This window comes from Mesoplodon bidens (assembly GCF_964165515.1).
Source record: "Mesoplodon bidens genome assembly, chromosome: 8".
NCBI lineage: Eukaryota > Metazoa > Chordata > Mammalia > Artiodactyla > Ziphiidae > Mesoplodon > Mesoplodon bidens.
In genome coordinates this window covers 95,089,151-95,111,741 of record NC_138165.1, presented here as the reverse complement: position 1 = coordinate 95,111,741, position 22,591 = coordinate 95,089,151, and the positions used below count along the sequence as shown (strand labels likewise).

The 22,591-nt window shown below is 50.8% G+C and overlaps 3 protein-coding genes across 10 annotated transcripts in view; all 3 read left to right on the top strand.

The window, feature by feature from the left end:
* The first annotated feature begins 32 nt into the window (after positions 1 to 32).
* On the top strand, positions 33 to 5,702 carry CNPPD1 (cyclin Pas1/PHO80 domain containing 1). Of its 5 annotated transcripts, none has more exons than XM_081241737.1 (9): positions 33 to 122; positions 1,010 to 1,097; positions 1,545 to 1,653; positions 2,185 to 2,266; positions 2,428 to 2,548; positions 2,634 to 2,762; positions 3,708 to 3,769; positions 4,137 to 4,254; positions 4,488 to 5,702. In XM_081241737.1, the coding sequence occupies exons 2-9, from the start codon at positions 1,029 to 1,031 to the stop codon at positions 5,031 to 5,033; spliced, it is 1,236 nt and encodes a 411-aa protein (XP_081097863.1). In that variant the 5' UTR covers positions 33 to 122; positions 1,010 to 1,028; the 3' UTR covers positions 5,034 to 5,702. The 5 variants fall into 5 exon arrangements, with proteins under 5 accessions (XP_081097863.1, XP_081097866.1, XP_081097862.1 ...); XM_081241740.1 differs by lacking the exon at positions 33 to 122 and adding an exon at positions 604 to 742; XM_081241736.1 differs by lacking the exon at positions 33 to 122 and adding an exon at positions 678 to 747.
* Positions 5,703 to 7,429: 1,727 nt separating this feature from the next.
* SLC23A3 (solute carrier family 23 member 3) lies at positions 7,430 to 13,946 on the top strand (the record flags this gene model as incomplete). 3 transcript variants are annotated; one of them, XM_081242390.1, is made up of 12 exons in its annotated part: positions 7,430 to 7,594; positions 7,722 to 7,879; positions 7,993 to 8,090; positions 8,303 to 8,376; positions 8,702 to 8,883; positions 9,207 to 9,330; positions 9,485 to 9,593; positions 10,740 to 10,993; positions 11,556 to 11,661; positions 11,942 to 12,109; positions 13,113 to 13,208; positions 13,654 to 13,946. In XM_081242390.1, 12 exons carry the CDS (start codon positions 7,430 to 7,432, stop codon positions 13,944 to 13,946), a joined length of 1,827 nt encoding a protein of 608 aa, XP_081098516.1. The 3 variants fall into 3 exon arrangements, with proteins under 3 accessions (XP_081098516.1, XP_081098515.1, XP_081098517.1); XM_081242389.1 differs by having other exon boundaries at positions 7,993 to 8,114; XM_081242391.1 differs by lacking the exon at positions 10,740 to 10,993 and having other exon boundaries at positions 9,238 to 9,330; positions 9,554 to 9,593.
* A 1,149-nt stretch (positions 13,947 to 15,095) lies between these two features.
* The window catches only part of NHEJ1 (non-homologous end joining factor 1), a 76,051-nt gene continuing 68,555 nt past the window's right edge, over positions 15,096 to 22,591 (top strand). The window contains exons 1-3 of one of the 2 annotated variants that reach the window (XM_081243170.1): positions 15,096 to 15,203; positions 18,119 to 18,295; positions 18,741 to 18,953. In XM_081243170.1, coding sequence (XP_081099296.1) covers positions 18,119 to 18,295; positions 18,741 to 18,953 — 390 coding nt within the window. In that variant the 5' untranslated portion in view covers positions 15,096 to 15,203. Of the gene's footprint in view, positions 15,204 to 18,017; positions 18,296 to 18,740; positions 18,954 to 22,591 lie in introns of both variants that reach the window. The other variant, XM_081243171.1, reaches the window with a different exon arrangement.

Genomic DNA, 22,591 nt, shown 5'->3' with positions numbered 1-22,591 from the left:
AACAGCTTCAGCTATTAAGAGAAGTAGTTTCCTTCCCATCTTTCTGTAAACTCTCCCGCCTTTACGCGTGGAAAACTTCCAATCCCTTGCTTAAAAATTAAGCAAGAGATTGGGGTCTGGGGGTGAGTTTAAAAATAAAACCGTTTAGGTGCTGTTTACTCTTTGGGGGGCATGTTAACACCATTTGTTGAGGTTTAAAACATAACAAGCGTTTTGTGTTTCCTTGAGATCATTTAATCTTTGCAATAATCCTACAAAATACGTGTTTAATTAGGTCTAAAATTCCAAGCTGTACAAAAGGAAGATGTACAGCCAAAAGTGCTCTTGCCTTTTGTACACAATTCACTACTGTTAAATTTTTGTGTACTCTTCCTGACGCTTTTTTATGTATATTATTCTGTGTGTGCGTATTATTTCCTCTTTAAAAAAACAATCGCGAGCAACTCCCTGTTCTGAGTCTTTGTTTTATTTACATCGGTATGAAAAGTTCAGCCGGGCTCGTTCATCCTCACTGCGCCAAGGTCCCCTAAGAATTGTTCCGATTTCTCAGACGAGGGCACGCTGGGGCTCAGCGATACCAGGAATAATAGCCCGGCTCCTTCCCGGCGGCTCGGGCCAGCGGGCGGCAGGAAGTGTCAGGCGCTGACTGGCCAGCGGCGCCCCCGCGGCCTCTAAACGCAGGGCAGACGCGCGGCGCGGCAAAGGCACAGCACGCGCCTCGAAGCCGGGTCTCCTCTACTGGGTGAGGTGGGCGCCCTGGCCCTTGAGCTCCACTCCCCGAATCCGGAGCCCAGATCCCGGGGCCGGGAGCCCGGAGCCCCGCCCGGAGCGGAACAGGAAGACGCTCCCGCCTGCCCGGCCCCGCCTGCCGCGTCTGGCCAGTGGCGGGGGTGCTCCACCGGCGAGGGTGGGGGCCCGCTTGAGGGAGGCCGACGGGCAGGTGGACAGGCGTTCATTGGCGGTTCCGCGGCTCCCTTACAATTCGTTCCCTTTCCTTCCACCTTCGCAGGGCGGCGGCTGGCGGCGCGATGGACCTGGCCGGGCTCCTGCTGGACGAAGAAGGCACATTCGCCCTCACCGGCTTCCAGGACTTCACGGTGAGCGTACGGCCCGCCCCCTCCCCTGCCTCCCCGAGCTTGGAGCCGGGACTCCGGGCGCTCCCGTCGGGGCCCGAGCGGGGCCGCGAGCTCGCCTGATGACTCTGCCGGGGAACCAGGCGGTAGTCGCTCTAACCGTGCCTACTCGAGGCCCTGGCTGCTTGGGCCCCGGGGGTGAGCCGCGGGGTACAGGACTATGGAGTAGGAGGTGGCCAGCCGGGGCCCTTCTCAGAGAACTTCTCCTCCAGAGCCCTCAGCGAGGAGGATTCCACCCCCTGTGGACAGACTGCTGTTGGCAAACAGTCCGGAGAATGCGGGGCTGGGTGGGGCATGGGCCCCGCTAGCGGTGAGGCAAGCCTCTCGCCCCGCGCCCGCCTTCAAGCCTTCACGATCTCCATCATATCCTTCCCTGCCCTTCGCACTCCACCACCCTCCTGTCCTGTTCAGTTCCTCCCAGGACACCAGAAGCTGAGTGCCCGGATCCGAAGGAGACTCTACTATGGCTGGGACTGGGAAGCTGATTGTAGCCTGGAGGAGCTCTCCAGCCCTGTGGCAGGTTAGACAGTGTTGAGCGAATGGGCCAACGAGAAGCCTGAAACTGGGGTTGTCAGTGGTCACCAAAATGACTCTAGGTGTACCCTGGGAACTGCACTCTCTTCATAGCTAGTGCATTTGATTGGTGTAAGCACTAGGTTTGTATTTCACTTTTTTTTTTAAGCCTAGATGAGGAGGAAACATGGCTGTTTTACAAGTCTATATCATTCTTGATTTGTATACCAGAAGCTTTAAATTTTCCGAGGATACATGTCATATATTTCCAAAACAACGCATGTGTACCTTTTCAAATGAATTAGAGTAGAGAACAGATCTATATAATTTCAGGTGACAGGGAAATAAGCCTTCCTGCTGAAATTCAAACCTGGAAAGGGCTTTTCGTCTCAGTGTGGGAGAATTCGATGTCTATTTTGTTGTTATGGTTCTGCCCCCAAGGCCTCAGATAATACTGTTTTGGGTCTTCTGTTGATAACAGTGGGGACAACTTTGGAGGAGTTGTTTGCTCACTCTGTTTTCCTTCTGCCCCTTGCAGACATTGCTGTGGAACTGCTCCAGAAGGCAGCCCCCAGTCCTATTCGCAGGCTCCAGAAGAAATATGTAGCCCATGTGTCCCGGTGAGTCTGCAATTGAGAGAGATGGAATGAGAGTGTTTCGGCCCCAGAGAGAGGGGAACGGTTATTTCTAAGAAGTTGTAAAGATACAGGGATGAGCATCATAAGAGTTACAAGAGCTGAAAGACCCTTGGGTTTAATTACTAATCCTTTTCGCCACCCAGGGAGGCATGCATTTCCCCGTGTGCTATGATGTTAGCTCTGGTGTACATTGAGCGGCTCCGGCATCGAAACCCAGACTACCTACAGCACGTGTCATCGTCTGACTTGTTCCTGATCTCCATGGTAAGATGCCCTCTTCCCTTCATCTCTCTGGTGAGCTGGGAGCCCGGTGTGAGCTCTACTGACACCACCTCTGGTTCCTCTGCAGATGGTGGCCAGTAAGTACCTCTATGATGAAGGGGAGGAGGAGGAAGTCTTCAGTGATGAATGGGGAGCTGCTGGGGGTGTGGCCGTGCCCACTCTCAATGCCCTGGAGAGGGGCTTCCTGAGTGCCATGGTGAGGAACTGTTCTCTCTCGCTCTGCTTTCCTGGCCCATCTTTATGTTCCTTTCACCCTTTGCCTTTTAGCTCCCAGCTTTCTGCTGTCTCTTCATTCCTCTTTTTGCTTGTCCCCCCTGTGCCTTCCCTTGTTACTGTCGTCCCTTCTAGCTTTTCTGGAATAAGCACACCCTTTGGAGGTTCCTGGCATGGTGAAGCCAGAAATGGAGCATCCCTCATCACCAATCCTCCAGGCACCACAGGGGACACTCTGAGTCAGAGCTTATCTTACTGGGCTCTGATTATTTGCTTCCAGACTTTGTCTGTCCCGAGGTTCTGGGTTCCCTATGAGTATGGACCACCCTCAAGAATACTTTTTCCCCTTGCTTTTTAACGGAGGCTGCAATATGAAACCAGATACGTGGTGACTAAATAAGTTAATACGTAAAAGCTTTTAGAACAGGACTTCCCTGGTGGTGCAGTGGTTAAGAATCCACCTGTCAATGCAGGGGACACGGGTTCGAGCCCTGGTCCAAGAAGATCCCATATGCAGCAGAGCAACTAAGCCCGTGTGCCACACCTACTGAGCCTGCGCTCTAGAGCCCGTGAGCCACAACTACTAAGCCTGCATGCCACTACTACTGAAGCCCACGTGCCCAGAGCCCATGCTCCGCAACAAAGAGAAGCCACCGCAGTGAGAAGCCCATGCGTTGCAACGAAGAGTAGCCCCTGCTCACCGCAACTAGAGAAAGCCCGCGTGCAGCAACGAAGACCCAATGCAGCCATAAACAAACAAACAAACAAATAAAAATTAAAAAAAAAAAAAGCTTTTGGAACAGTATCTGGCACACAGAGCCAAGTGTTACCCGTAGCAGTGGTTGTACTTGCTCCTCTAGGTCTGGTTATTAATTGACTGTGGCTCATATCCAAGCCTGGTTCGACGCTCTTCTCTTCCTACCCACAGGATTGGCGTCTCTACACTGACCCTCGGGAGATCTTTGAGGTGCTGAGCTGGCTGGAGAGCTGGTAGGTTCTAGGAGTTGGGAAGAGGTTGAGGGATTTGGTGGGAGGCTTCAGCCATAGGAGCTAAACAGAGATGAGGGTGTGTGTAACTGGGGGAGAGAGAAGACGGGAAAAAGAATCGCCCAAGGTAGTGGTTCCCAAAGCTGTCTGCGGTCCTCTTTGTAATAACCTTTGGGAGGGTGGGAGAAGCTTATTTAAAATACACATCTTGGTCTCATTCTCAGCTTCTGGATCAACGGGTCGTCTAGGAACCTGTACATTTAACAAGTTCCCTAGTGTTTCCTGGTGGGTCCCCAGGGGAAAGAGGGTGCCAGTGGGCCAGCTGCAGGAGGGTTGCAGGCTCTCTCTGTCTCTTCTCCTCTTTCTGCAGCGTGGCTGAGCAGCAGGGCCGCCGGCGGGGCTGGTACACCTATACAGACCTGTGTGTGCTGCTGGAGCAGCCTGCCTGGCAGCTGGCCCTGGGCTCCCTCTGCCAGCGGCTGGCAAAGGTGAGGAGGGGTCAGGAAGGATAGGGAGCTTGAGCCGGCTGTGGTGTAGGGTGGGATGATGTAAAGGAAATACGGAAAGGCTCAGGAGATGAGGTTTGGGAGTCGATGGTGATAGAGAGCTCTCACTTGAGTACAGGTGTCCAGAAATGAGGGGTGGGTGTGTTAAAGACAGTGAGAAGCGGGTTTGGGGAAGGGGATCTGGGCACTGACCTTTCTTAATCCCTCTCCTGCAGCTGTCCTGCCTGTTAGCTATGGCATACGTGAGCAGTGTGGCCCTGGCTGTGGCATCAGTGGCCGTAATACACCAGTCCTTGGGGCTGTCCTGCAGCCCCCCACCTGGCCCCCCAGACCTTGGACTGGCCTCCAGGTGCCTTTCGGAACCCTGCATACCTGCTTCGGTGCCACAGTGCCTGCCGTCTCCTGCTAACGTCTCCAGCTGCCTGGAAGTCGACGTAGGGCTGCGTCCACTCTGGGGCAGCCTTCCGGCCTCACGGGCTCCGCCACCATTGCCTCCTCCGGCTGCTCCTGCTCCTCTCGCTCTTCTCCACAGCTGCCCCCTTTGCCGGAAGCTCCAGAAGGACTCCCCAGCCTGCCGTAGCTGCCACCACCCCAACCATACCGTCCCCACTGGGCCCCCCAGCCCCCGGTACCACTCCCACGGCCTGGCTCCCCCCTGGCCTTGGAGCCCGATGCTCCCGCTGCTCCCACAGCCCCAGCAGTGCTCCCTCTTTGGCATCATGGAACTGGCCCGCCTTAAGTCTTTCATTTTTCCAGGCTAGGTAGGGTTCTGAGGAACGCATTAAGAGGATTTGGGAGTCCCTGAGAACCTGGAGGAGCAAAGCGTGATCTGGGTTCTTGGCTGGTCCCCTGTCCTCCTGAGTGATGGAGCTTAAGGACGTTGTGGGGCAGAAGCACTGGAGGTCACTTGCTCTTCCGTCCCTCAGTGGCTGGCTGCTTGGCCAGGGCAGTGGTGGTGCCAGGAGAAGCTTCAGCTCAGCGACCAGGGGCGTGTCACAGGTGGACAGGGGAGGAGCCCCTGTCCCTCCATTTCCCCTGGGCTCTTTTAGACTTTTGAGTTTCCTAGGATGGGGGGAGGGAGGGAGGAAACATTGGCCATGGTCTGTGTGATGTCCCTGATGCAGGAGAGGCAGGGACTGACAGGGCCACCCACGGTGGGAGCTGCTGCGGGCAGGCGGGGTGAGGGGGGAAACCCTCTCCACACCCGTCCCTGGGACTTAGTCTAGAAGAGCCAGGGAGTGCTGGGACCTGCAACCTGGCCCTTTCGTCTTCCACCCTTCTCTTCTTACTTAGTCTCCCGCTCCTGGGCGTCCCTCTCTTCTGGTTCCTCTCCCGGGTGTTCTCTTCACAGGCCTCTCTGGCCACTGCTTTGTATCTGGGTTTTTCACGCTTTTTGTAGAACCAAGATTTCAATAAACAGTTTCAGTTGCGTGGCTTGGACTCTTCCTTCTGCAGCAGCCCTCGAAGAACTCTCCTCCCCGTATCTTACCTTCTCAGCCTCCCTACTCTCTGGTCCCATCATCTTGCAACTCATTCTCTCTCAGCCCCATTCCAGAACTTCCCTGTTGTTTGATGGTCATAGGCTCCCATATCAAGCTTCTCCCTCATCCCTGCTCCCAGCACCCTGGGGCCCCAAGCACTGCTTGACTTGGATGCAGTGGGGCCCAGAAGGTGACTGTGCCACGCCTGGGGGTAGTAGCCTTGTCTGTCACAAGTTCTGAGTGAGCACCGTCTTTGTGGATCCCTAAGCACATCTCGTGGAGAGAGGCCAAGCCGAGTATCCAGCAGAGCCCCACGAGCTTGAGGGCAAGCCCAAGGACACCTTACCTCTCTGCTGACATCCTTTCTGTTCTGACATGTGGTCGTTGTCAGCGTTATTAAAGAGAAGACCAAGGCTGGGTTATCACTGGAAGAAGGAAAACCGAGCAGCCAGCTGGACTAAGGTTATTTGGGACCATGGAAGAATATCCTCAGCAGGGGTGGTGCAGCTACCTAGGGTGCATCTTGGAAATTTATGGGGCTTTTTGTTTGTTTTTTGGCCGCACCGTGTGGCATGTGGGATCTCTCAGTTCCCCGACTAGGGATGGAGCCCATGCCCACTGCAGTAGAAGCATGGAGTCTTAACCATTGGACCACTGGGGAAGTCCCTATGGGACATTTTTTGATTGAAAAAATTTGAAGGGAAGGGACTCGCTGGCATTTAGTCACCCTGTACAGGATGCTACACGTCCTGAAATGCTCAGGAACCACCCCCCCCCCTTATTATGAAGAATTCCTGAGACAACTTTTGAACCACCGGATGTACATCACGTATATGCAAAGCCTGTTTATCTGAGCCTAGAATTATGCAGTGTTTTACATGTAAACACAGAATAGATTTTGCACATTTGGAAAAAGACTCGGTTTGCTAGAAATGCACCTCTGTGTAAATTAAAACTATGCTTTGTTCATCACTTTACCAAGAACTTGTTCACTATTTTGGAACATCAGGTCCCTAATGGCAGCAGTGCCTGTGGTACATGTGTCATCAGGAAAAGCACTGATACCAGTTGGCATGGCAGCTGTCATGTCCACGTTGATTCCACACATGGGAGTGGGCACGGGACTACTTCATTGTCTTCTGGTTTAGTTGGGCCCAAGCTTTCACACACTGAAAGGGTAAATTACTTTTATTTCTCCTTTATATTACAGTGAGGACATTATACGGAGTTGTGGTCACTGTTGTACGTGATGTAGGGATGTTTCCTTTTGAGGTAGTCCAGGGGGCTGGACCCTAATAGGACTGAGAACTGCAGTGTAACCGTGGTGGTTCCAAATGGCAGTCGTGAGGAGGGAATACAGTCTGTAAAATCTCCCCAGCCTATTTTAGAGGCTTCCTCCCCACCACTCCTATCCCGGGACAGGGGCTCTAGATGGAGATTCTTGGGGGGAGGGGTCCAGAACTTGGCTCCCCGGTTAATGGGTGATGGAATTTGTGCAAGAGCTGGGCAAAGGTGAAAGGGCTGTGTCCTGCCCCAAATCCCTCATCCCTTCGCTTTGCTTCATTGACACTCCCACCCCCTGCCCGCTCCAGGCAGCTAACTTCACACAAACTCTGACCTCTTACTCTCCCTCCTTAACTCCAGGGCAGGCAAGACAAGACGAAAGGCAGGGCAGCATGAGCCGATCACCCCCCAACGCCATACAACTCCGATCCGTGGGCTCCCAGGGTACCATGGCTTCCCTGCCGCAGCCGTCTGCTGTCCAAAATCCCTCCTCTCACTCTTGGGCCTCTGTGTGTGGGTGTCCTCCCTGGGGCCTCAGCTGTCTTCTGGCTCTGCAGGTAAGAGCAGAGGTGCAGGAGCTGGTGCTGGCTGAAGGGGGTGTTTGGAGGGAGGAGGTGTGGCATGAGAAACCCTCTGGAAGTAGGTATTTCTGCCTATTTCTGAAGACTGTTCCTCTGCCTGCAGCATATCTTGGTCCTGGCTTCTCTGCTCTGCGCCTCCCACCTGCTCCTGCTTCAAAGTCTCCCTGCAGGAGGACCCTCTTCCTCCCCTGCCCAGCTCCTGGCCTCCAGCCTCTTTTCATGTGGCGTGTCTACAGCCCTGCAAACTTGGATGGGCAGCAGGTGAGGGGAACTCCCTGGAGAGAAGGGGACAGGGTCCCAGCGCGTAGGAGAGGCTCGGGGAGGCTTTCAGCTGCCCCATGTTTCCAGACCTGCCGGGGCTGCTGTTCCTACAGGCTGCCTCTTATCCAGGCTCCATCCTTAGAGTTTCTTATCCCTGGTCTGGTGCTGACCAGTCAGAAGCTACCTCTGACCACCCGGACACCTGGAAACTGTGAGCACAGAGCAAGGGCACAGGGTGAGGGTGAGGTTGGGTGCTCACCTGAGCACACAGTTGTACGTGGGTGCAGGATTGAGATGGGGCAATGATGGGAGGGCTAGGCACCATGGAGTGCTGGAGCTGTGTCAGGCACCAGCCAGAACTGTAGAGCAATGGGTCTCCAACTTGTTTACCTCTCTCCTCTCCATGTCCCCAACTTCTCCCAGCCTCCCTTGTGCTGCGCCTGTGTGGGGGACCTGGCTGCCATGGCCTGGAGCTCTGGAACACTTCTCTCCGAGAAGTGAGTACGTGGGGATGCGGAGGAGAGCTAAGAGTGGTGCCCGACTGGGGAGGCTCTTGTTTCCACTTTTCAGGGACTGAGATGCTCTAGGACAAAGAGTTGGGTGGGGGGAAGCCCTCCTGGAATTTTTTTTTTTTCCACACCACGTGGCTTGCGGGATCTCAGTTCCCTGACTAGGGATTGAACCCGGGCCACGGCAGTGAAAGCCCGGAATCCTAACCACTAGGCCACCAGGGAACTCCCTGGAATTAGTTAAGATGTCCAGGCTGAGGCCATCTCAATTGAGCAGAATGTTTTCTCTTTGTCCACTTCTCCACTCCACCAGGTGTCCGGGGCCGTGGTGGTCTCCGGGCTGCTGCAGGTCATGCTGGGGCTGTTCGGGGGTCCTGGCCACTTGTTCCCCCACTGTGGGCCCCTGGTGCTGGCCCCCAGCCTAGTTGTGGCAGGGCTCTCAGCCCACAGGGAGGTAGCCCTGTTCTGCTCTGCTCACTGGGGCCTGGCATCGCTGTACGTAAGTCCTGAGAGGCGTGGTGCCCGGTGGGGTGTGTGGGAGCGGGGGAGGGCAGAGGTGCTGGCTCCACCAGGTTCAGCTGCCATCTCGAAAGGGACAACACTCTGTGGATCTGGGATCCAGGACTTTTGCTGGATTCATTTGTTCACCCTGACTTTCACCTTGTCTCCCACTGGCCCCCAAGGTGCCCTCCTTCCCCCTCCATGGGGGGCTTTCTTCTCCGGGACCCCCTTTTACGGTATTCTGCCACTCCCACCTCCACTGCCCCGCCTCAGGATGCCTGCTTCCTCTGGCTCGTAAAGCTCCTTCCCTCTCCTAGGCTTATCCTGCTCATGGTGGTCTGTTCTCAGCACCTGGGCGCCCGCCTGTTACCGCCTCACCCCTGGAGGCGAGCTTCAACCTCTTCAACCCACACTCACATCCCTGTCTTCAGGCTCCTCTCGGTATGTGGAGGTCTGGGCAGGGGCAGTTGAAGTTAGAAGGGCTGGTGCGGAATGCTCGCTCGGCCCCCTACCTTTTGGTTTCTGTCTACCCCTCCAAGGCTAGCTTGAGAAGTTCTGGGGGAGGGGTTCTTTTCCGTCTCAGTCTTGTCCTCAGGTGCTGATCCCAGTAGCTTGTGTGTGGATCATCTCTGCCCTTCTGGGTCTCAGCATCACCCCCGGGGAGCTGTCTGCCGAGGCACCGTGGGTTTGGCTGCCTCACCCAGGTAGGTTTTCTCCTCCTCCATCTTCCTACTCAAACAAAGGTGTCTCTTTCTTTGGACTCTGAGTTAATGAAATTAGCTGTGCGGATTCTCAAAACACACAAGGGAGAGAAATTGCCAGTCTGAGGGGCAATGCCAGCCGCTCGCCACAGGTGTCTTGTTACTGTTTAGAGACATCTGTAAGCCCCACCACTGCGTGTTGATACTTCTTACCCAATTTACACATTTATGTTACTTACTCCCACAGACATTTGAGTTGGTGACCTGTGCACAAAGATTGCTTTTGAGGAGGCATTGTACATGAAATTTGCTCGCTCATCAATTTAATAATGGTCTCTTGAGTGCTTATTATGTGCTAGGCACGTGATAGGGGACATGGTGATAAACATGACAGACACAGTACCTGCACTCACGAAGCCTATAATCTGTTGGGGAATACAGATACTAATTAAATAGTCACCCAAGTAAATGTAAAATTGCATGCGGTAAATTAAAAAGGGCAGGTACCTTGTGTGATGGAAGTTCATAATGGGGAATCTGACTTTATTAGAGGGTTCAGGAAAGGCACTCTTTTTTTTACGTTTTTATTTTTATTTATTTAATTTTTAATTTTTTTATTTTTTGGCTGCACTGTGTGGCCTGTGGGGTGTCCCCGACCAGGGATTGAACCTGGGCCCTCAGCAGTGTGAGCATGGAACCCTAACCACGGGACCACCAGAGAATTCCCAGGAAAGGCATTCTTGAGGAAGTGATCACCGAGCTGAGATGTGAGAGATGAGTAGGGGCCTATTGGATAAAGGCAAGAGTGAAGAGCATTCTAGGTGGAGAGGACAGCATATGCAAAGGCCCTCTAGTGGCCAGCAACACAAGTACAAGGGCCTGAAACAAGGCCAGTGTATCTGGAGTGAAAGAAGTGAGGCAGAGTGTGGTGGGAGATGAGGCTAGAGAGAGAGGTAAGGGTCAGGCCAAAGAGGACCTTGTAGACCACAGTGAAGGGATGGGTCTTTACCCTGAGTTTGATGGTTTTGTCCCAGGACATTATCTTCAGGGACAATGGGGCCTTTAGGGTTCTTGTGTCATAGGCTGTCAGAGGCAGGGGGATGCTTCAGACGTGAGTCTGGCCCAAAGCAGCTCTTTCTCCCTCCCCAGCTGAGTGGGACTGGCCCTTGCTGACACCCAGGGCTCTGGCTGCAGGCACCTCTATGGCCTTGGCAGCTTCCACCAGCTCCCTGGGCTGCTACGCCCTGTGTGGCCAGCTGCTGCATTTGCCTTCTCCACCTCCGCATGCCTGTAGCCGAGGGCTGAGCCTGGAGGGTCTGGGCAGTGTGCTGGCTGGGCTGTTGGGGAGCCCCATGGGCACTGCATCCAGCTTCCCCAACGTGGGCACAGTGAGCCTTCTCCAGGTATGTGGACGGGGGTGGGGGGAGGGGAGCCGGAGGTGCAGGAGAGGGAAGGGGACTGATTGCCAGCTGTGCCCAGCCCTCTGCCAGGCACTTCACAGCAGCGATCTCATTTAGAGAGGTACCTAGAAGTGGTAAGGGCTAGGAGTGTGAGGAAGACACTAAATCACTACTGAACTCCTTCTGTGCCTCAGGCACTGTACCAGGGCTGAGGTTCTAGAGAGAAGCAAGTCAGATGAAGTCTCTGCTCTCTTGGGGACTTCAAGAGAGAGAGAGGTGGACAATTTAAGAAAAAAAAAAAAAAGATAATTTCCAAGAGTGATAAGTGCTATTTAGGGATAGTGTTTGAGTAAGGGCATAGTGGTTAGTGGGATAGTGGTTGAGTAAGTGGGATAGGGGGATAGTGGTTGAGTAAGGGAAGCCCCTTTAGGTAGAGTGCCGGGGGATGCTTCCTGGGAGAGTGACATTTGAGTTGGGATCCAAACGATGAGAAGGTGTCGGCCAGGTGAAAACCTTGAACGGTCGAGGAGGTGGCTGTGTGTTCTAGTGTATCTTCGTCATCTAGGCTGGATCTCGGCGAGTGGCCCACTTGGTGGGGCTGCTCTGCGTGGCGCTTGGGCTCTCCCCGAGGCTGGTCCAGCTCCTCACCACCATCCCGCTGCCTGTGCTTGGTGAGTGGATGTATCAGCAGGACTGGTATTGAATCAGTTCCCCCCAGCAGGGCCCAACTGGTTGCTGGTGGTCAGCACCCTTTCTTTCTGAATAGCCTCCTAATATATGGATGTATGTGTCAGCTGTCCTATTTTCTCAGCCATAACTTGGCCTCCTGACTGGCCTTCTCTGCTCCTGAGCCTCTTGGTGGTCTCTGCCCATTACAACCTGCCCTGGACTGCAATACTCTCTGCTGTGCCAGCCCTCTCCCAACATCTTCATTACTTCTATATGAGACAGGTGGGGTGCTGGGGGTGACCCAGGCCGTGGTTCTGTCTACTGGATTCTCCAGCTTCCACTTGGCTGACATCGACTCTGGGCGGAATGTCTTCATTGTTGGCTTCTCCATCTTCATGGCCCTGTTGCTGCCAAGATGGTTTCGGGAAGCTCCAGTCCTACTGAGCACAGGTGGGAAGAGGGGGGATGGAAAGAGAAGTTGCTCTGCAGTGGGAAAGCAAGGGCTCAAGGCTTGAGTTTCTCTGGACTCCAGGCCCCCGCACCCAGAGAAGGGCTTCGGTATAGTCCATCCATTTGTTTAGCAAATATTTACTGAACACTGTGCTAGCCCCTTGGGGTACAAAGGTGACTGTAGATATGACAGTCTAGAAAAAGAGCTGAGATGTGTCGAAACACAACTAGGAAGGTTCAGGTAAAGAGCCATGGTGCTCGGCGGTGAGAGAGATGGCTTCGGTTGGAGATGATCTGGGCAACTTTTATGGAGAAAGTAACCCTGAGCTGGTCTTGAAGGATGGTAAGATTTAAAAACATATTTGGTGAGAAGGTCATTCCTGGTGGAGGAAGCACCATAAACAGAGACACAGAAGTAGGAAGTCATAGGGTATGTCCCGGGAGTGGCAAATAACTTAGCTAGCTCAGCTTAGCAAATAGCAGTGGTTCTTAACTGTCCCACAGAGAACATCTGGCAATGTCTGGAGACATTTGTGGTTGTTATAAGCAGGGGAGAGGTGATTGTTAGTGGCACTTAGTGGGGAGAAGGATGCTGCTAAACATTCCGCAATGTACAGGACAGCCCCCTCAAACAGAAAAGTATCTAGTCCAAAACGTTAGTAGTACTGAGGTTGAGGAACCCAGGCTAGAGCACAGAAGGTAAGAAATGGGAAATAAGGTTGGGGCTTTTAATACCAAACTTTCAGGAGACAGGGAGCCTGGAACTATCGAAGCATATCTGGAGGGCACGTGTATGCTCAGAAGATAGGGTGTTGAGCAGGGACCCTGTGGGAAGGGCCTGGGTGTGGGAAATAGAGAGCAGAGGGACAAAGGAGGGGGGCATGGAACAATTCAGAAAGATCTGTCCTTGGTCCAAGACTTGGGCTTAGGTTGGAAGTATTAGGCTCCTTGGCTTTGCATAGGATCAGAGTTTCCCCTCCTGCCTGGCCCCAACCCCCTGTAGGCTGGAGCCCCTTGGATGTGTTACTACGCTCACTGCTCACAGAGCCCATCTTCCTGGCGGGACTCTTGGGCTTCCTCCTAGAGAACACCATTCCTGGTAAGTTGAGGCCAGGCCCCAGCAGATTGGGGAATGGCCCGGAAGTCATGACTCCCTGGGTTGGGCAATGGCCTGAACACCCTCTCTCTCTCTCTCTTTTTCTTTTTTGAATTAAAAAAAAATTTTTTTTTTAAATGTATTTTATCTTTGGCTCTGTTGGGTCTTCGTTGCTGTGCGCAGGCTTTCTCTAGTTGCGGTGAGCGTGGGCTTCTTATTGTGGTGGCTTCTCTTGTTGTGGAGCACGGGCTCTAGGCGTGTGGGCTTCAGTAGTTGTGGCTCGTGGGCTCTAGAGCACAGGCTCAGTAGTTGCAGCACACAAGCTTAGTTGCTCCACGGTATGTGGGCTCTTCCTGGACCAGAGCTTGAACCCGTTTCCCCTGCATTGGCAGGCGGATTCTTAACCACTGTGCCACCAGGGAAGCCCTGACCACCCTCTCTTTTGCAGGCACACAGCTTGAGCGAGGCCTAGGTCAAGGGCTGCCATCTTCTTTCACTGCCCAAGAGGTTCGGACGCCTCAGAAGTCCAGGGAGAAGCCTGCTCAAGAGTATGAGCTTCCTTTCTCCATCCAAAACCTGTGTCCCTGCATTCCCCAGCCCCTCCGTTGCCTCTGCCCACTGCCCGAAGACTCTGGGAATGAAGAAGGAGTGCCCTCTGAGCCAGGAGAGACAGCCGACTTGCTGCCTGGCTTTGGGGAGCAGTGCCCTGGGTCTAGCAGAGAAGAACTTAGGTCCCAGTAACTACCAGGAGTCCAGCTTCCACCTTGATTACTTTAGCCCTATCTCTCAGCTTGCTGGAGAGCCAGATCCCAGGCTCTACTTTCTCCCAGGGAGAGGACTGTGTGTGTGTGTGTGTTTGTGTGTGTGTGTGTGTGTGTGTCTCACACGAGCCCGCCTAAAGGTCTCATTTCCCAACAGGTGTGTTTGCCTTTCCTTCTCTTAATTAGGCTCAACTGTTCTAGAGCAGGGCCATGGTTTAGTGGGCCATGATTGAATGATATTTTGCCTGTGAACTATCTATATTCGAACCCCAGCATTCACTAACTGATATTTATTGCGCCTCCTATGTGCAAGGTCCTGGAAATACAGATATGGATAAGACAGGGTCCCTGCCCTCTCAAACACTTATGGTTTAAAAAGACATGTAATTACCAACTAAAATCCAAAGCAGAAAGCAGTCTGCAATAAAGATTGAAACAATGCTATGGGAGCAAAGAGGAAGAAATAATGAATTCTGATTGGGGATAGTGGGAAAAGCTTTACATAGAAGCAGCACTGAGGCTGGCCTTAACAAGAGGATTTTTCGTTGTGGAACAGGGATGGTGAGAATTTTTTAGGCTCAGCTATTCAGCTTGAGCAAAACAGTAAGTTGTACAAGGTGCAAGATGAGTTGAAGGATTTCAAGCTTCTCTGTGGTGATGGAGCATAAATTGGGGGTGCATGGAGGGAGAAATGAGACAGGAGAGGTGAAGGATGAGGTCAGACCATGGGATTTATGCCTGGGAGACTCATCTCTTAAAACAACTCGAGTGCTGGTGGAGACCCAAAAGAGATATCTAGTGAAGTTCAATCCCCTCGTTTTATTTAAAAACAAAACAACCACCAAAAAAAGAGGTTGGACGCGTAGGGAAGGGAAATGACTTTGGGTTTATCAACAAATCCAAATCCGGGGTCCCCTCTCCAGCACTTCGTCCGGCATTCTTTCTACTCTGCCAGCGCGACACTGAGGGGCGCCACTACCCCTCCACCTCTCTACCAGGGGGTCCTCCAGCCTCTTCTCGCTTTCCCGGCCACGGAGTCCCTCCACCTCCCACGGCTCCAGTTTATCAGCTCCGTGGGCCCAGATGTCCCGCCCATATCAGGCTTGGGCTCCGCCCCAGTGTCCCAAGACCCCGCCTCCCCGTGGCTGGGGGGAAATGCCCCTACTCTAGGCCTTTCGGTTTGCGCGGGCGGGCCAGCTTGCCGCGGGGAGAGTGAGAGCTCTCCAGGCCGCTCACGGTAGGTGGGGTCGAGCTCTAATCGGGGCCAGGGCCGGGGCTGGGCGGCGAGAGATTGCTCGGACTCTGCGGGATAGCCCTGGCAACGCGCTTCTTCCCCAAATTTTCCTCCCAGGAGGGACCCGCGCGCGGCCGGGGTTCTGGGACAGGCCTCCGGGGGTGGGTGTGGGCGGGGCCGGGGGGCCGCGCGTGCGCAGCTTGCCCCCCGGCCGCGAGGCGGGGTTTGTGCGGGTACTCCTATGCGGGCAGCTCGGCGCCACCAAGTAGCCGGTTTTCGGCTTTGTTGCCCTTTGAGGGGTACCGAGCCGCGCCTCATGCAGCCGGTGCTGTAAAAATAGAAACGTGGACGGTGAAGTGCTTTCTAGTGAGGGCGAATGGAAACTGGACGCCAGGCGGGTCTCCCGGGGTGGGGCTGTGGTAAAAGGACCGAGGGGCGGGGCGTGGCCCGGCCCGGACGGTCGCCGGGATTTTGCTGCCCTCTGCAGGATGGCGGAGGAACTGCGCCGAGGGAGGGGCTCACGGCCAAGGGGCGGGACTGGGGCCGACCCGCTTTAGGCCACCCCACTCCTCTGTTGGCCCTCGGCGCTTCCCCTCCCTCATTCAAAATAATAAACGGGTGACTCTGGTTAACGTGAGGGTTAAAGGCGAGATATAGAGGCCTCAAAGCAGGACACGCGTGGTGGGAGCAGCTAACCCAGGTCTGATGCTGAATTTCTCAGACCTTTTTAGGGGGCTTGTTGATCCCAGATCCCACATTTTAAACTCCTCCCCCACCCGCAAAACAAAACATACTGTGTGAGGGTCCTGAGCTTCCAGGCTTTCCGAAGTGACAGGCTCGGATAGTCAACCCAATTTTGGTGACTCTTAGAGCGCACGCTGGGGAGTGTCTGTAAGGGAGAGAAGGGCTTGGCGACTTGCTGTTTGTGACCGACTTGCTGTTTCTGACCTTGGGCAATGTGGAACTCTGGTCCCGTGAGGACTAGCTTAATCATTCCAAGATCTTCTCTTCCCAGTAGGAACAGCAGGTGGGAATGTGACTGAAATACCATCCTCTGAACACAAGGTTTTGAGGCTGCTGCAGATAAAAATCACAATATATATAGTTCTATTTCACCTGTCTAGTGACTGTACAAATTATGTTACAAGGCCACGCTTCAAAAACTAGGTTATGATTGGAAGAATAATGGTTTAGATTGAGATGAAAATGACTGGAAGAACAGCACCGTGTTAACCACGTTAATGAAATCCAAGGATTTTCATTGTTTTCTTTATATTCTAAGATCTGCGGCCCCCCCCCAACTTCACTTTGTGTTTATAAACTGAAATTACATCACTTTTTTTTTTTTTTTTGGCTGCGCCACACCGCACGCAGTATCTTTGACCAGGGATTGAACCCGTGCCCCCTGCAGGGGAGGCATGGAGTCTTCTTAACCGCCAGGGAGGTCCACCCTTTTTTCTTTTTTCTTTTTTTACCCTCAGGAAAAATCAAACTGCCTGTAAAGTAGCCATAGTTACTGAACATCTACTAGATTAAGGCTACAAATTTAGTTGCTGAAGTAGAAAGGTTGGTTTCCAGGATGTGCAGTAGGGCATGATATCACTGATGGCCAGTGCCTTGGATGTGGGTGTGGATGATGAGTGAAGTGGAGTTAATTCATGGTTTCTACCTCTGTGATGTGCTGTGCCTTATATTGACTTCTTAGTCATTCAGGGTCTTCTTGAAATGGGGTTGGGGCTTTTCTCCTTGCTTCTGGACACAGAGTTATTAGCTCTTTATTTGTGTCTCATTGATTCCTTTGAGAATTTGACCATAGCTGTGGACCTCTTCCCTCCAAATGGGTATATGCAGGTATGCACAAATTTTGCATATAATTCCAGAGGGTTTACATGCATAGACTCTAGATTAAGAATCCCTGACTTAGAGAATGTATATATATTTAGAGAAAAAATATATTTAGGGGGCATATAAATGTGTGTATATATATATATATATATATATATATATATATATATATATACCCACACACACATATTTAAAATTCTGAGAGCTTCCAGAGGTTTTTTTTTTAGATTTTATTTATTTATTTATTTATTTATTTATTTATGGCTGTGTTGGGTCTTCGTTGCTGCATGCAGGCTTTCTCTAGTTGCGGCGAGCGGGGGCTACTCTCCCCTGCGGTGCACGGGCTTCTCATTGCGGTGACTTCTCTTGTTGCGGAGCACGGGCTCTAGGCCTGCGGGCTTCAGTAGTTGTGGCTCGCGGGCTCTAGAGCGCAGGCTCCATGGTTGTGGCGCACCGGCTTAGTTGCTCCACGGCATGTGGGACCTTCATGGACCAGGGCTCGAACCTGTGTCCCCTGCATTGACAGGTGGATTCTTAACCACTGCGCCACCAGGGAAGCCCAGAGTTTTGTTTTTAGATAATGATCAAATAATTTGAATTTCCTGCGCATGACACTTATGACGATGTTTTGTAAAACAAGAACTATTTCTTCTCTTCTAGAAGTTCTGGGAAAGGATAGCATTGACATATTCATTGGGAATGTGATAAAGATGCAACAAGAATGGTTTAGGTTTCCATATTGTTATATTATTAGAAAGCAGAAATACTAGTACCAATATGCTGAGGCTTAACCGCTATAGAAGAAGGAGATATTTTATGTTTTCTAGGAATTTAATATGGGAAAAAAAACCCTCAAAATTCTAAATAGATTTTTAGTGGCAAGAGGTGGTAAGGTTGGTGCTCGGCTGGTTATATACTGGGAGGGTGAAGGAGAGGAGGTAGAATGTAAATCAATGCCTTCTGTTTTCTTAGGATTTTCACAAGATGTATTTGATAGAGAACTCTCTTGAGTGGTGTCCCCCCAGGCCTACAGCACCCTGGGGGCACTTTGCTAAATTAAGACTCTCCTGCAGATGGAGGAACTGGAGCAAGGCCTGCTGATGCAGCCGTGGGCGTGGCTACAGCTTGCTGAGAATTCCCTCTTGGCCAAGGCTTATATCACCAAGCAGGGCTATGCCTTGCTGGTTTCAGATCTTCAACAGGTGTGGCATGAACAGGTGGACACTAGTGTGATCAGCCAGCGAGCCAAGGTAAGTGTGAAGAGAAGTACTGCTATGGGTGGCAGTGGACATAATTTCTTTCCTAGTGAAGGTCAGGGGGCATTGACATCACCCAGCTCGTTGGCCTATAGGTAGCCAAGGAAGGTCAAATTAGGTTGCTACAATTCCCATTAATATTCTGCACTTCTACCTCTAGCCCTAGGATCTTTCCATATGAGTGTGTGTGTGTGTGTGTGTGTGTGTGTATGTATGTGTTTCTGTAGTGCATTCAGTGGAAGGCAGAATTGTGAAGTAGGCCAGTTGATCTCTCTTCTTTTTGTTTTCTTCTTTCCTGTTCTGATGTTTTTATTTTCCCTTCCCTTCCTCTTCTGCCCTCTGTCTTCATGTTAACCAGAGCTTCCCTTTGCTGTTACTTACCAGGGAGTCAGTTTCCTTTTAGCCCTCTCACCCTGTACAACGCTTGCTCTCTTTTTAGGAGCTGAACAAGCGCCTGACTGCTCCTCCTGCGGCTTTTCTTTGTCATTTGGATGATCTGCTTCGCCCATTGTTGAAGGACACTGCTTGCGCTGGCAAAGCTACATTCTCCTGTGATCGTGTGGCAGAGGCGCTGATACTCCGGGTGCGGAGTGAGCTGTCTGGTCTCCCATTCTATTGGAATTTCCACTGCATCCTAGCTAGCCCTTCGCTGGTAAGTGCAATTCAAATATGGGGTAGGGAAAGGGGTGCCAGCTGCTTTCCCTTCTCAAAGATTCTCAAATGAAGCTTTAGGTGGTTTTTTTTTTTTTTTTTTTGGTAAACTCCATTTGACATTTGCCTCCAATTAGAAAACTTTCCTTGACTAGAAAGAAGGCAAAAAGTTTTCTTGATTGGTACATTCTTTCCTTACAAAAGGAGCATAGTTTGGGCCTACATGCTTTACCAGGTATCTTTATTTGTTACTTCATTTGTTCAACATTTATTAAGCATCTGCTATAGGCTAATTGTTGGGTGTCCAGATCTAAAACAATATAGCCTAGTCCTGGAGTTCATAATCTAATGAGAAGGCAGACAGACAGGAAACAGGATAAATTATGGTATATACTTTGATTGAGATAAGCCCAGGATGATTGAGGATCTGAAAAACCTTTTTGAAGAGATAGTTTCTGACCTGAGGTTTGAAGATGAGTAGAAAATAACTGGGAGAAAATAAAAAGATCATTCTAGGCATGAAAGCATTCTGAGAGGTGTGGAGATGTATAAGTGTGGGTGGGGCAAGTGGGGGAACTTCATGACTACAGGGAGCCATGAGAAATGAGGTAGACAGCGGCCAGATCTTGAAGGATTCTAATGAGTTTGGATTTTACCCCAAAGGCAACAGGGATTCACTGAAAGACTTTAAGCAGGGGTTTAACACGATCCAATTTGTAATTTATCAAGATAACTCTGGCAGTAGGGTAGGCTGTATACCAGTGTTGAGTACCTTTCTGAACATTATCTTGTCATTTAATCCTCACAACTGTCCTGTCCTGCACGATAAGTATTATTGCCATATTTCAGAGTAGCAAGCTGAGATTGAAGGTAATTTGTCCAAAGTCATCCAGTTTATAAAGGAATGAGCTGGAATTTGACTCCCAGGTAGATCTGATTCAAGAGCCCATTTTCAGGGACTCAGAAGATAATGTCCTCTGCTCACTTGTAGCTTTCTAGGCCCCAAGAGCTTTTATTAGCAATTAGTTAGTTGAGAGTGAAGAACTAGTTTGCAGGAATTACTTCTGCTTGTCCTTCCACCCTTTTATATAAACAGAGCTTGTTTTAGCATTAGAGGACAGGGTCTTCTATGGGGGTCCTAAGGTTGTAGGTTTATCAGCAGAGGGATCTGAAGGCAAGTGGGCATCATTTCCTGTCTCCCTTCTTTAGTTTCCCAGAGGTAGTGTGATGCTTTGGCAACAGTAGGGTGATGGAACAAAGTGCTTTTCAACAAACTGTTCCGTTTTTGATCTAGTATTTTTGACCCAAGCTAGTCTTGAGTGTTTGGAGAACTGCTGCTCATTAACCTCTGAATTTTTTTTTTTTTGCGGTACGCGGGCCTCTCACTGTTGTGGCCTCTCCAGTTGCGGAGCACAGGCTCCGGACGTGCAGGCTCAGCGGCCATGGCTCACGGGCCCAGCCACTCTACGGCATGTGGGATCTTCCCGGACTGGGGCACGAACCCATGTCCCCTGCATCGGCAGGCGGACTCTCAACCACTGCACCACCAGGGAAGCCCTAACCTCTGAATTTTTAAGGCCCATAAACAGTGCTTAGCAAATAATAATCACTCAATTTTGTTGATTTTAATTGAACTTCTTGTGAAAATTTCCACCTTGCTTTAGGTAGAATTTATCTATCTTGTTCAAAACCCCTGTAAATTTTTCTAAGTAACACCAGGAGGCACTGTTCCCTCAATAATGCTTGTTATGGCACCAAAACATTTGGGCAGCCTTGGGGAAGCCCTAGCAATAGCTACTCTCATTTTATATCACACAGCCCTGGAAATTCAGAAGAGTGAGATTGGGGAGGCAGTTCTTGTTGGAAGCTGATGGACTCTAATAGTTTTTTCTTTTAAAAGACTACACTAATGAACACTTGTATAATGATATTATAATTGAAAGTAATGGGTGAAGAAAACCTATCTATTCTAGGCAAATTCCTCTAATTGGGGAGCTGCAATTTAAAAAGAGGCAACAGGGGCTTCCCTGGTGGCGCAGTGGTTAAGAATCCGCCTGCCAATGCAGGGGAAACGGGTTCAAGCCCTGGTCCGGGAAGATCCCACATGCCGCAGAACAACTAAGCCCGTGCGCCACAAATACTGAGCCCGTGCTCTAGGGCCCATGAGCCACAACTACTGAGTCTGTGTGCCACAACTAGTGAAGCCTGCATGCCTACAGCCCATGCTCCACAACAAGAGAAGCCACCGCAGTGAGAAGCCCGCGGGCTGCAATGAAGAGTAGCCCCCGCTCGCCACAGCTAGAGAAAGCCCGCGCGCAGCAATAAAGACCCAGTGCAGCCAAAAAAATAAATAAATAAAATAAATTAAAAATAAATAAAAAACGGCAACAGTGTTTAGAGTAGAATGAATCTTGGTTGGCCATGGGGAGAACAATTTATTAATAATTATGCTTCAAGGTATATTATTAAAAGAAGAAGAATACCATCCCAGGGAAATCCCTGTACCTGAGGAAGCTTTATAGGGAAAAAGTTAGAGCCAGTGGACACCGGTGAGGATGTAGGCGGATACTATTTCAGGCTTGTGTGTGTGTCTGTGAGGTCACACAGTCATAATTTTTGTTTGTTACTCATTCTTGTCATAGTTTTTATTTAATTCTTTTTGAATGAGTAACTCATGCAAAAGGCAAACACTTCAAATAGCATTTAGGGTATGTAGGGAAGAAATAGGTCTTCTTTCTACTCCCTTTCCAGTCCCTCATTTTCCTTCTCTGAAGCAACTACTGCTGTCAGCTTCTTGTGAATTCTCAAGGAAAGCCACATATATATGTGTGTGTATATGTATGTATATATACATATATATATCAGTATATATATATGTATATGTAAATATACTCATATAGTCAAATACATATCTAGATATATGTGTTTTCACAAATGGCAGCGTTCTGTTCACAATGTTCAGTACCTTGCTTATTTCACTTAGTTTTAGAACGTAGAAATCATTCACAGCAATACATTTAGAAGACCTGCCTTAATATTTTTTAATGGCAACATAGCATTTTTTTTTTTTTTTGCGGTACGGGGGCCTCTCACTGTTGTGGCCTCTCCTGTTGCGGAGCACAGGCTCCGGACGCGCAGGCTCAGCGGCCATGGCTCACGGGCCCAGCCGCTCCGCGGCATGTGGGATCCTCACAGACCCGGGCACGAACCCGTGTCCCCTGCATCAGCAGGCGGACTCTCAACCACTGCGCCACCAGGGAAGCCCGCAACATAGCATTTTGATGAATGAGTTTATCAACGTGTATTTAATTGCTCTGCTGCTAGTAGACACTTAAATTGTTTCCATTCTTTTGTTTTTATATGTAGTGAATATCCTGCATTTACTTTTTCTATGTGTAAATGTGTGAGTAAATTCCTAGAAGGGGAATAGCTGAATCAAGGAGTATTTGCATCTTTGATCTCGCTAACCTAATGTTGTGTTGTCTTCCAGAGACACTGTGCAGCTTAACTCCTCCAAGTCATGTCGGAGAGTAGGAGAGTACCTGTTTCCCCACACTCCCTACCACATTCACATTAATAATGTAATACTTTTTATGTCTCTGCAGGATATTATGGAATATACAAAGCTTTCTAACACTG